Consider the following 12,486-nt stretch of genomic DNA (forward strand, 5'->3'; position numbering starts at 1 on the left):
ATTGTAACAAGGTAAAACTTTTATTGAGACATGGCAATATTAAGGAAAAATATAAGGTACTCTTAGCAACTTCTTTCAAAACTTCCGTGGATAAATAAGCTTTATTGGCATCATATAAAATCCATTTCAGAGGAAAAATACCAGGAACTTAGACCTGAATTATTTCAAGTTGGTTTTCCAGCCATTCAAACAGTATGAAGTTTGACATTTGCACACAGTTACAGAATTTCTTAAAACAGTTTCCAGTCACACAGTCAACTTTTTTTCTGCATCAATTTATTTTTACAAAGCCTCATCTTACAGCTTCAAACGCACACAGAATTATTGTATATATCTTACCTAATGGATTGTCAAGTCTTTAGTTTCATGTACTGGTTTCCTGTGTGTCTGTGGCACTACTTTTCTACAGTTTCATCACAGATGGAAGTCGTCGTTGTCTCTCAAAAACTGATTTACAAATACAGCTGCTCAAAAGGTAGGATAAAAAACAGAAGTCAAAAGACACTGGTCTGTGGTCCTTGGAATCACTGAAAATGCCCTTATTTTTGATGTAGGTAATCAAGTGGCATATGGGGAAAATAAACAAAAAACCTCAAGAATTTGTTATACAAATCTGTAGCTCCTGAGTTATGCTGTAGAAGCATTTTGGGCAATCAGTCGTGACTGCTGTATAGAAGCAACTTTCTTGAAGACTCAAGAAAATAATTATGCAGTATTGTAGCATATGCTATTGCTATAATACATGCTTTATACTAGCAACAGTAAATTCCACTTAAGTGTTCTAGGTACGTGTCGCCCTTTCACAAAGCTCCACTAACACAAGTAGTTAACAGTGAATATCTATAACTGGACTTGTATTTTCAACTAAACTGTAACTAGCTCAACAGGGGAGCACAGTTATGTTGTGGAATATTGACAGCAACATTACAAAACCATGATAGCCTCAACAGAATAACACTACATTGTGGCACGGGAGAGTATAACACTGGCATTTCAGCATCGCTTCTTTTCCTGATCAGCAACGCAAACTTTACAACAATACAGCCAACCAGAAAACAAAAAGGTATGATGCATACTAAATTCTGTCTATAAATGGCACTTTGTAGTCACCGCTATAGGAAGTCAAGCAATTTGGAATACATGGCTGTGCATTCTTTCTCTAATCGTCACATGTAAATTTCCAGGCTTCTCTTTGTGAGGGGTTAAATATATGTTCACTTTGTGAACTTGAGAATTGAACTCTTTTTTTCCTTTCTTCAGTGTGGTATCATGCCTTACATTGCATTTCAAGTACTAATCTAAGAACTACATGTCTTACAATACTCAGGAAATCCTGCTTCCCCACAAACATCAACACAACAGCCTCCAACAAGAAGACTCAGTACTACCGTGCAACTACTGATGCATTTCCTGAGTGGTTTAAAACTTGTAAAACTATTTATTATGACTTCAGAGCACTTACTGCATTGAGTTCCCAGAAATAAAGAGCCTGAAAGCAACTTGGGAACATAGAGACAGATTAATAGCCAGACAAAAATGCAAACACATTTCTCAGCATCTGCAAAGAATGGGAATAGATTCACCTCTTAAACAAAGGATTGCCTTAACAGTGAAACAACCCCTTTTTCTTCTTGTTCATTACACACTTTTCAACCTCTTCAGCAGTTTAAGTGAGCACCGTACAAATAATCTGTACACAAACAAATCAGGCTCTTTCCATTAATTATTTTGTTTCTTTGGACCAGACAGAAAGCTTTTATTGCACGTATTCCACAACATCCACCTTTGTATGTGCTCTTGACCAAAGCTGCTGTTTCAAAGTGCATTAGAAATAAGTTAACAGCATCCTCAAAGATGAGGAGCTGAGGCTCCAGACTCATCATGACATTTATGTATTTTATCAAAGCACCAAAGCTGGAGCTTCCTTGAGCTCCCTACAGACAGAGATGAGCTATCTGACCTTCAGCTCTCTTAACCGGATTTCCAACTTGCATATTCTAATCAACCAACTTACGATGAATGTGAATTCATCTTCTAAGAGTACTAAACCAGTGGTACAAGGGAGATGACAACACTAAGCCCACCTCTCAAAACTAGAGCACCACCTCCATTATCACCTTGCCTGAAGAAATTGCTAGCATTTTAGTTTTTGAATATTTGACCATGCAACTTTAAAATATATTACTATACTTTCAGATGTCAGAAGAAAGAAGAACACAAACACAAATAACCAAAGTCATGAGTAACTGGAGCATACTCAACTACTACATAGATCTTTATTATATGAACAGTCCTTGTAGCAGCGACTGATTCTCTCCATTTTAGAATGATAAACAAGGCATACTTTGCCAGAGATTTCACTTAGCAGAAAAGGATTCCAGTTTCATTTCAAAGCCCAGAAAAGCTACAAAATATTCCATCTTCCCCCTCCAACTTCTTTAGACCTACTACTTCTGTGTCCTTATTGTATAAGATTTCATTGTATTTATAAAACAGAAGGGGAAGATTCTCTACCTATCATCTACTCTTCCTCTCAATAACATCATGTCCTTGGTTACCAGGGGCAAGTTCTGCTGTTAGAAGCCCTTGACAACATCACAGACAGAAAGATAGACTTTTAACACCATTTCCCAACAAACCTTCAGCTCTTCTATAATAGGCCCTAATTCCAGCAATACTTTTAAGAGAGAATCCATTTTTAGTTCTTTTTTTGGAAGTTAAAGTCTTTCTCCTTTCCTTACGTTCTGGAGGAAAAAAAAAGAATAACACAAAAAACATAAAAATGTTACTGAATTCCCACCCAATTTCGGTGTGAGGTTACATGACACTGGAGTAGAGGAGAAGAAACTAGGATGTAACTCCAATTGCCAGCAACCAGCATGGCATATATCTCTAACACATACTGTATTTCTCAGTGCAAATGGGGCTGCATTTCCCCAGTATAAATTGTGGTATCCTTCTAAAATATATCTAATTTGAAAGAGGCAAAAATGCTTCAACCACAATCACCAACGTAAAGGCCACCTTCAATTCAAGCTTGTGTGTTTGGTGGGGTTCTTTTTGTTTTTTTTGTTCTTTTTGTTTATTTTTCATCTTGTTTTTAGTAAGAGAACCTTAAATAAACAATACCTTCCACACTCTTAAAATGAAATTGTCCGTTTTCCTACTGATTTCTTACCAGATAGGATAACTTCCCTCTTACCAACAAAATAAATAGCAACATTCGTTCATGTTTTAAAATCAAAAATTTAAATTCAGTTTCTAAATTCTAAATCAACATTTACTAAAAACATTTATCTTAATATACTGCTAACCATGTTCAAACAAAGATAACTATTTAAAAACACTGAAAGTGATTTGTCCATTGACACAAGCAACACATAGAAAGTAATTCATGTGATAAAGTCTAGGTACAATTAAACTCTCTCAAACAGTTTTAAAATACAATCCTGCAATGACCACATTCAAAAGGATTTATTTTGTACTTGCTAAAGTATTAACTTTCATGCAATGCATGGCACATAAAGAGCAAATTATCTTGCAGCAAGTAAATACATGTTAAGATGTGATTAAGGAAATGGTTTCTGAAGTAGATTTTTCACTTCTTAGGCATAAACTCTCATACCCACAGATGAGGGGGGAAAAAAATAGACAACCAAATATTCATTTTAAACATCAGCCGCTGGCATTAGGGAGAAAAAATAAGTATATATTGAAATGCAGAACAATTTACGTATACAAAGACAGCTCAGAAATATTTATGGAACATCGAAGTCTTAAGGAACAACAAATCATTTGGAAACAAGTGCAAACAGAATCACTGCTTAAGCCAAACAGAGAAAACAGTCACAACTCTTCTACATCTAGCCGTTAGGATTTTATGAACCATTTAGCTGGAATCAGGGAGTAGCATCAAACTGAACTACCCCATATTTGCCACTTATCATCCATTCCGGTTCAGAAGCCTGGATTTGTTCACCTTGCCCAGGCTTCAGGCCAACCTGAGTGTCAGATTTCAGCGTTCTTAAACTACAGAGAGGTGCAGGATGAAACTTGTTCAAGGCCTGATGAAATGGAACAGTATAATCCCATTTTCTATCACCTGTTAATTTTCTGTAGTTTAGATCACCTTTAAAAAGAAGCAAGTTTGATTTCTGTAGATCAGCATACAAATCAGGAGCAACCTCAGCCATGCTGGAATAGATATGTGGCAAAGTCCAAAACATGTGATCTTGGTAAACCCAAATGCCCTTTTTTAAGTTGCCCTCCCAGTTTATCCCACATCTAGACATCCACATATGATTAGCTGCCTGGAGCTGTTTAATAGTCCAGTTAAAATCATTCTTTGTTGTATCCGACACATACCACGGAATACTTTTTCCATGGAAATGGACTTCATCAGCTAGCTTTGATGATAACAAGAAGTCAGTCAACACGAGATCACTTACAAGTTCAAATCCAGCATTATCCAAGATTATATCAACTCTAACATTACACTTATCTGTATTCCTTTTTTTGGCATTTATAAGTAGTGTCCAAAGCTTTTCCATGTCATTCACTATGATGTAAGGTACCATGTCTTCCAGGCTTTGTAAAGGACTAGATTTCTGAGAGCTTCCCTCACCGGCTGAAAAAGAAAGGTCACACTTATTGCCCCACAGTGACACCTAGAAAGAAGGGGAGAGAAGAAAACACAGAAATCACAGTTGGTAAGCCTCGTAATAGCTACATTCCAAACATCATGCACACCTAAAGATTTTTATTCACTTCTATTTTAGGGACATAAAGGTTCTAAATCCACATTTTCTTCCAAGTTTAAATAAAGTGCAACTTCTTGTACAATAATCTTGATACTGGAAAAAAAAATTCTTGGAAGGAACTAAACAATGCTCTGCCCTTATGCAGGCATCGGAAACATGCATCAGCATGTTAGTTAGACCCTTTGCACTGACATAAATACACCTGAAAACTTATAATGTATACTTTCTACATGGTAATTCCAGAAACCATCAGAGGGAAGACAAAAAAAAGAGTAACAGAAGCATGTTAATTTATTAGATGAAATCAAGTAAGAAGCGGAATTTAATATTTTTTTTTCTATGAATACTTAAAAGTACGCTCTAATGAACTTTTTACAAAGGCTGATCAAACAGTCCATGTGCATTGTTGCCAACAATATAACTTATCATAATCCTATGATATTTTGTACTCTACCCAGATGCATTATTGTCCAAGAACAGTTATAAGCTTTGAAAGCACTTCTGGCCAACAGACATCTAACTTTTTTTCCAGGCAAGTCTAAAGGTTTTTAAAGCGATGCTAAAATGAACTGCTTTAAAATGTTATGGTTAAACAACAAAAGGATCGTCTGGAAATTGACTCAGATGTTTTAGAGATGCTTTCTTTTTTTTCGAGGGAGAACAAGCAAAGTTTTCAAATGCACAGTGAGGATCAGTGGTATAAGGAAAACATCAAACTTAGTACAGGTGATCAAAATATAAGTACTCCCAAGTGGCAATGCAGTACATCTGTCAGGATTTCATCACATCTTTTACAAACATAAGAGTAGTAGTTTTATTTCCACGCAAACTCAAATTTCTTATAACCTCAAGCTTTCATTTGTTACAAAGAAGCACGAGTAGTTTACCTGCAGTAGCTTAAAAAGTTCCCCCTTAAGTTGCTTTTCGTCTAAATCCTTGATGTTTTTAAGGAGTTCCTGAAAGTAAGTGCATAAAGCAATAATAGCCTCTTGGGATTCGAAGAAATTTTGAGCCTTTCCTTCCTTAAATACGTCAAAGCTGCCAATAGGTGGGCTAAAAATAAGAAGAGAATGAATGCATTAACATACTTTCCACGTTTTCTATGACAGCACTTGAAACATTTGAAAAGGAAAGGTCAGACCTCAGCTTTTTTAAGCCACATTACGGACTCCTGCTAGATTTTTCCAGTTTCAACTCATCATACTGGATTCCTACATATTTCAATAAAAACTTGATAACATATCTTACTGGAACAAACGGCACACAGGACATCTTGAAATTATTAGCAACATACTCTGACAGTGAACAAGTGTTCTGCACATACTGTAACAATTATGAACTCCATTTTTCGTGCACAGAGAAATAAAACTGTAACACGTAAGTGAAAAAGCACAGTGAGTTCACATGAATTGTAGGCCCACTTTTAATTGGATTTTTGCCTACTGAAGTGCATTTCCCATACGAAAGTCTCTTACAGTGGTAAGTAATTGTTTTGAAAGCTTTTAACTGAGACTTCAGAAAATTGACATGACAAAGTTGACTAAATAATTCAGCTCCTGTCATATATTAGAAATATCAACTTATCATAGGAACCACATACTTAAGAGAGGACAAATAATAAAGACCAAGAACTGTAAAGCTTACTAATGAAAAATGTTTGTTTTAAAAGCAATCCAGAAGACTTTTCTGTTATAAGATTTCAAATTCTGCAATATACCAGCAGAAACAAAGAAATCCATTACTGTGTTACTGTCTCCATAGTATTACGGGCAATTCCAGGGTGCATAAAGCTTCTGAGCCTAAAACTGTTAATACCTATCCCTTTACAATGTACTGCTACATCTTCACAGTACCAGCACAACCAACTTTTCCTGTTTAAGTTATATTTAACCAGGATCAGCTCCTTAAGTGGGCTGCAAACACAACAAACACAAAGATGATGGTGTAGAATCAGACTATTGAAGCTGGGTGTTCTGCAGTAAGAACTTCAGATTTCCAGCAGTAGCAAAACAAGTTAGAATGCTCAATAAATTGGTAGGTTAACATATGATGTAATTCTAGACTCAAGATGTAATTCTAGACTTTTAGAAATACTAAATAACTTCTAAGACCTCACTATACAGTAGTCTGCAAGGTGAATCTAAGCAGTCAAACTTGAGAGACTTCACAGAGTCACAGAAGCTGAGGCATAATAAAAAGTACTAACTTCAACATTTACTGAACATTGATTTTAAATCTGAGGTGTGAGACAAGGGGAAATTAATATAGAATAAGCTTAAAGTTCTCATTTCTCTTACTGCCCACATCTTCCTTTCTCCCAAAATAAAAAGGGGAAACAATAATGTTTTGCAGAGTAAGACACCAAACTAAATACCTACTTCTGTGCTACTGCTGCATGAATTCTTCGATACATGTAACACTCTACAAATAACCAAGGGGACTGAAACCAACTTGGCTCTCCATTTCCATTTGATAAATTACGTTGGTAGTCGAGGTATTGGTTCCATAGGGCAGCATCGGGCAGCTCATCTTCTAGGGGAGTCACAGGTTTGTCTGTCTGCAGTTCATTCCGTAATTTGGAAAGGAAGGATATAGCTCTCTTCTCTGCTTCAACACCCTTCTGAAATAAGCAAAGAACAAAAGTTCCTAGAGTGAACACTTATTCCCATAGCAACATAGAGCAATATTTCAGGAAATCAATAAGCGATAAGCCTTAGCTGCCACACATAAATCCCAGAACAAGTCAGAGCTTGATTCAACCAAACACGTTTGGGTGAATGACATTCAGTGCACACATAACATCCCAAAATGAATCACACACTGCACATCTTTTTAGCTTGGACCTTATTGTTAATTAAGAGGAACAGAAAACACAAATGTACAGAAAGGATCTCCAATAGTCAGGGAAAAACCAAATCCCAGGCAAGCAGAAACCTTACTCTTACCTCACCATGTTCTTCAAAGAACTCATTTTTATGTCGATGCAGAGTGTCAATAACTTTTGTGAGGATCTGGGGCAGTCGGTCTTTAACGGTAAAATATGCAAAGGATCTAAAAAGGAAAGTAGCAACATTTTGTTACTGAGAGGAAATGATTAAATATCTACTATTTTTTAAATAGACTGTATGCTTTTCTTAAATAGCGCGGTCTTAGAAGTCATTTTCTGCACACCTGAAAGAGTTGACACCAAACAAATCTTTAAAACCAGTTTGGATGTGGTGCACAGGGACATGGTTTAGCAGAGGGCTGTTAGAGTTTGGGTAGCATGGTTAGGTTTTGGTTGGACTCGATGATCCTTAGGGTCTTTTCCATCCCGAGCAGCTCAATGATTCTATGACTGGCCCTGCCAAAGGGACACAAACAGGGGCTAAGGGCAGGCTAAAACACATTCTCCAGTTGCTGCTATCAGATGTAAAGACATAAAACTAGAAACACAGAAAACTGCATTAAGCTTAGGTATATTTGGTGTTAGTTAACAGCAAAATCCACACTGCTTGCTTTCATACCTAAGTAGATATTACTCACAATTACATGTGAACTTAAATGAGTTTATATATAAACATATAGTTCTATTTTACATAATAATCAAGCGATTTACTGTTATGGTTGTTTTTGTTTGGTGTTTTGTTGTGGTTGTTGTTCTTTAGGGGAAAGACGGTAAACAAGACATGCACAACCCCACAACGAGCCGTAACCCATAAAGGAGAATGATTTTTACAGCTTTTCTACTGCGTGCACCAAAGCCCTGAGCGCAGCAACTCGGCACAGAGCAGCGCCCGCAAAGGGCGGCAGGAAGCACGCGTCCCGCCTCTCACCACCCTCTCTCCCACAGCCACTGACGGCCCGAGACACCAGCACCCGCAGGGGGGGCGGAGAGGCACCGCCCGCCCTCAGGCGGCCCCAGCCCCGTACCCACAGCGCCACCTCCCGGTGCCGCCCGGAACGGGCCCAGCCGCGGCACCGCCTCCGCTCGCCCGGAGGGGACCGAGCGCCCGCCCCCGGCTCCACCCCCACCCGGCACCAGCCGCTAGGCCGCGAGCCTCCGGCGGAAGGCCCGGCGCCCACAAACGGCCTCAGGGCAGGCGGGAAGCCGAGGCCGGGCCCTCGACTCCCTCCTGCCCCTCACCCCGCAGCCGGTAACGAACGCCCCGGGCCCCGACGGACCCCTTAAACCTGGCCGAGAGGGAGACCGGTAAGGCCGTTACCGCCGCCATCTTGCCCCGCCCCCCGGAAGTCGGGCGCGGCGGCCGGACGTTATTGGAAGCGGCGACCGCACCCGGCGCGGCGCGGCGACGGGCGGGGCCTGGCGGGCCGCGCGCGCCCTGGCGGAGCTCGGCGGGCGGTGGGCGGGGCCGCGGCTCAGCGCGGCGGAGAGAGGCGCGCCCCCTCCCCCAGGTCAGTGCTGGCGCGCGGCGCGAGCCGCCTCCCCCTCCCGCGCGGCGGCGGGCGGGGAGCGGGGGGAGGGGAAAGGCGGGCGGCGCCGGGTGCGAGCAGCAGCCTCGTGCGAGCCGCGACGGGTGGCTTGAAGGGCGCGGGGAGGGAACGGTGCCGATCGGAGCCTCGGGGGGCACCGAGGGCGCCGAGAGCGGGAGGGGAGGGCGCCTGTGGGGCGAGGGAAGGTCCCCGCCTGTAGTCGTACAACGGGACAGCGTTTGTCCTTCCCGGCTGCCAGTGCCGCAGCCGGAACGTTGCCGGCCCCTCCGTCCTGTTTACCCCTCACGGCCGGGTAACGCGGCGGCTGTAGTCGAGCGGCAGGGCGCAGGGCGACGGGGCGGGCGCGGCCGAGGCGCCCCTCAACCGCGGGGCGGCGCCTGGGCCGCGGCTGCCGCCTCAGGGGAATGGTGGAAGGGGGGGGGGGGGCGCCGCCGCCTCGTTCTTCCTCCGCAGGCGGAACGCCGCCCCTCCCTATTGGCTGCTCGGCGACTAGCTTCCCGCCCGCCCCGGCGCGCAGCCAATGGGAGGCGCGCAGCCCCTCCCCCGCGTGCGTGCCGGGCAGGCGCTGCGTAGTTCCCCCGGGGAGCGGGGGAGGGGCGGGCGGCCTTCCGCTCCGAGCGGCGGTCGCGGCGCCGTGCGTGGCCTGTCAGCTCCGCGCGTCCTGCGCACGGCCTGAGTACCGCTCCTGAACGCTGGATGGAGCTCGAAATGGAAATAATGCACTTATTCCGCTACGTGTGCCAGCAGCGCGCTTACAGGCCGGAATAACAAGTGAAAAGCGTGTAAAATCACAGCCGACATCAGTTGCTTACTCTGTCGTAGCCGAAATGTGTTGCGTGCCGCTTTATGTAGAACGACATGCAGCTTCCGACAGTATTAGCAGACCTCTCCTCCATTAAGTTACATCATGATTCTGTGCCGCTGAAGAAGTGTTCCTGGTTAACGACAGCGGGTGGAGGCAGGGACTTGGCACTGCAGCAAGTGTTGCACACCCACTGAGGTGCTAAGCCTGCTTTCTGATTTGATTACCGCATACAGTGCAGCACAAATACATCCAGGGATCCGTTTTTTCTTCTGGGCTATTGGAATAACAGCGCACGTTCCTATCAGCACAGGTAGACCTGCCAGCAGGCCTTGCAGTCTGTACTGCGCTGTTATCTAACCATGGGGTCGGCACCATAACCTGATCTGTTGTAAAGGACCATAATGATAATCTAGTTTCAACCCCCCTGCAATGTGCAGGGTCACCAACTACTAAACCAGGCTGCCCAGAGCCACATCCAGCCAGCTCTTGGCTGTTAGCAGTGCAGCGCCTTCAGCTGATGTTGGTCACTATGTGCATTTTGTAAGTGGTATTTCAGTGTAGCACACACTAATCTGGTGGTTGATTCTATAGTGTATGAGGATCTCACACAGCACACTAAACCCCCTAAGCTGAGTGCTCGCTTATGAGTAGTTGTATCCGTGGAGTTACTGGGAGCACAGACCGCTGTGCAGAGTGAGCAGCAGATGGAAAAGGCACCTGCTTACCTGTTGATGCAGCAGTTTGTTCTGCTTCTCCCAGCATGTATTGCAAGTGCACAGTTCATTAATGTGCTTTGATCTTAGAGCAGTCCTATAACATTGGGAAAAAGCTGTTCAGACCCATCACTGTGTGTTTGAGGGTACTAACACACACAAAAAGAGTATGGCTCACCTTTTAGCTAAGGGGAAAACAATGTTTCTTTCCAAAGGTCTGATAGAGGATTTTATTTGTTTTAAATACAGTTCAGAGGGAAGCAATGAGACTGAAACTCCTGCACCTTCAGACTACATCTTTTCACTCTTTAACTACAATATGCCGATGCCAAAGATTTAATAAAACTGGACATCGTCTTCTAAAGCTGGATAAGGATGTTGACGGAACAGATCACGGTACAGCTAAGAAGATTGGGAACTCGTATGCTCCAAAGACTGCTTCCCCTTGTTTGACAAGTCCCTGTGTGCAAGTCAAGAATTGGCAAATGATCCAAGGAAATGTATCTGCTTTGGGGAAAAGTGTTTATTATCAGGGTGGGGAGATGTTTTTCCCACCCTGGAAACGTTTTGGCTTGGCAGCAGTGGAAAACTACAAGCTCAGTGTGGAGTATATTAAAAAGCTCGGGAACATATCGTCAAGATTTTACTCAATTGTATCAACTAGTAAAATCATTCCAAAATCAAGTACCCAGCCAATTAAGAGGCCACCAAAGGCACCGAGGACCAAGCAGCCCTCCAGAGCTAACCAACCACTACTGTCAGACATGGAGGTAAAGAACAGAATTTACATTCTATATAACGTAGAGGGAACTTTATTGATTTAATTTAGACTTGGGTTTGGATTAACATTTTAATGAAATTAGCATATTTATTTGATGAAGAGGATTTTATTATTTACCTGACTGTGACCTCAGAGGATTTGGAGCTCTGCAGACGGAAGCAAACTTGGTAGAAACGAGTGTGTCTGATAGTTTGGAGATGAAGCCAAGATTTACTAGCCATGTGTAACAAAGGGGAGGGAAGAGAGTTGGTTTCTAAAACAGAAAGACGGGAAATCCTTTAAAAATTATTTAAGGCAGTGTTCTCAAATTTAATATTTAGGAGCTAGATCTGCCTTTCTGAGTCACTTAGCTTTCCATGGGTATTCTTGCTTGTCAATTCTATGCAGTTTCAAGGCTTCGCTCTATTGCTAACAGAAATCAAGATGCGAGGAAATAATACCAAGTTTACAAATATTCGAATTAGGTTTCAGAAACTTTCAATTTAAACTGTTCTCAAGTGTGACTGTGTCTGTTTCTTTATAAACAGTCACAACATTTCAGACCATAGTGAAATAGCTTTAACACTGCAGCAGATCTATTCTTAGCGATAAAATATATTTGTGTAGCATATATTTTTGTGGGTGAGGATCACTGTACTTAACATTTAAAGCCTCGCAGTATTTCAGAAAAACAGAAGGTTATTTCTGTGCTATCAGTGGAAGAACTGAGCTGCAGATGTAGCCTGTGTAACTTGAGCAAGATTATTCCATGTGTAGAAATAGCACCTGGATCACCAGACTCCTGGGTCTACAGCTTAACTGCCACAACAAACTCCTGTGGATAAAATCAGATATACGGGATGAGTAACTGGAACTGTGCATACTTGTTGCTGTTACTCCCCGAGATAGGTCTTTGCGAGCCCCACTAATTCTAGCCAAAGCAGACTGTAAGCATACTTGAATGTAACACCTCCAAGGAAAATCATGGAGTCAAAAATGCTATTGTTCTCCTCA

The 12,486-nt window shown here is 42.3% G+C and overlaps 2 protein-coding genes across 3 annotated transcripts in view; one reads left to right on the forward strand and one right to left on the reverse strand.

The window, feature by feature from the left end:
- ARMT1 (acidic residue methyltransferase 1) lies at nt 1-9,079 on the reverse strand. 2 transcript variants are annotated; one of them, XM_072331415.1, is made up of 6 exons: nt 8,925-8,996; nt 7,932-8,103; nt 7,706-7,811; nt 7,139-7,380; nt 5,648-5,813; nt 3,109-4,667 (listed from the first exon to the last, which is right to left on the reverse strand). In XM_072331415.1, the coding sequence occupies exons 4-6, from the start codon at nt 7,171-7,173 to the stop codon at nt 3,900-3,902; spliced, it is 969 nt and encodes a 322-aa protein (XP_072187516.1). In that variant the 5' UTR covers nt 7,174-7,380; nt 7,706-7,811; nt 7,932-8,103; nt 8,925-8,996; the 3' UTR covers nt 3,109-3,899. The 2 variants fall into 2 exon arrangements, with proteins under 2 accessions (XP_072187515.1, XP_072187516.1); XM_072331414.1 differs by lacking the exon at nt 7,932-8,103 and having other exon boundaries at nt 1-4,667; nt 8,925-9,079.
- RMND1 (required for meiotic nuclear division 1 homolog) overlaps nt 9,031-12,486 on the forward strand; it is a 20,568-nt gene continuing 17,112 nt past the window's right edge. Inside the window, exons 1-2 of the mRNA XM_072331413.1 lie at nt 9,031-9,155; nt 10,962-11,482. Coding sequence (XP_072187514.1) covers nt 10,976-11,482 — 507 coding nt within the window. The 5' untranslated portion in view covers nt 9,031-9,155; nt 10,962-10,975. The remainder of the gene's footprint in view (nt 9,156-10,961; nt 11,483-12,486) is intronic.

The sequence above is a fragment of the Excalfactoria chinensis genome, chromosome 3 (assembly GCF_039878825.1).
Source record: "Excalfactoria chinensis isolate bCotChi1 chromosome 3, bCotChi1.hap2, whole genome shotgun sequence".
Classification (NCBI taxonomy): Eukaryota; Metazoa; Chordata; class Aves; order Galliformes; family Phasianidae; genus Excalfactoria; species Excalfactoria chinensis.

Excerpts from the sequence above, each read along its gene's own strand:
- ARMT1 (XM_072331414.1), bottom strand. The coding sequence starts at position 8,974 with ATGGCGGCGGTAACGGCCTTACCGGTCTCCCTCTCGGCCAGGTTTAAG. Across the intron at positions 7,381-7,705 it reads TCTTTGAAGAACATGGTGAG|AAGGGTGTTGAAGCAGAGAA; the intron begins GTAAGAGTAAGG and ends TGCTTATTTCAG. Across the intron at positions 4,668-5,647 it reads AACTTTTTAAGCTACTGCAG|GTGTCACTGTGGGGCAATAA; the intron begins GTAAACTACTCG and ends CCTTCTTTCTAG.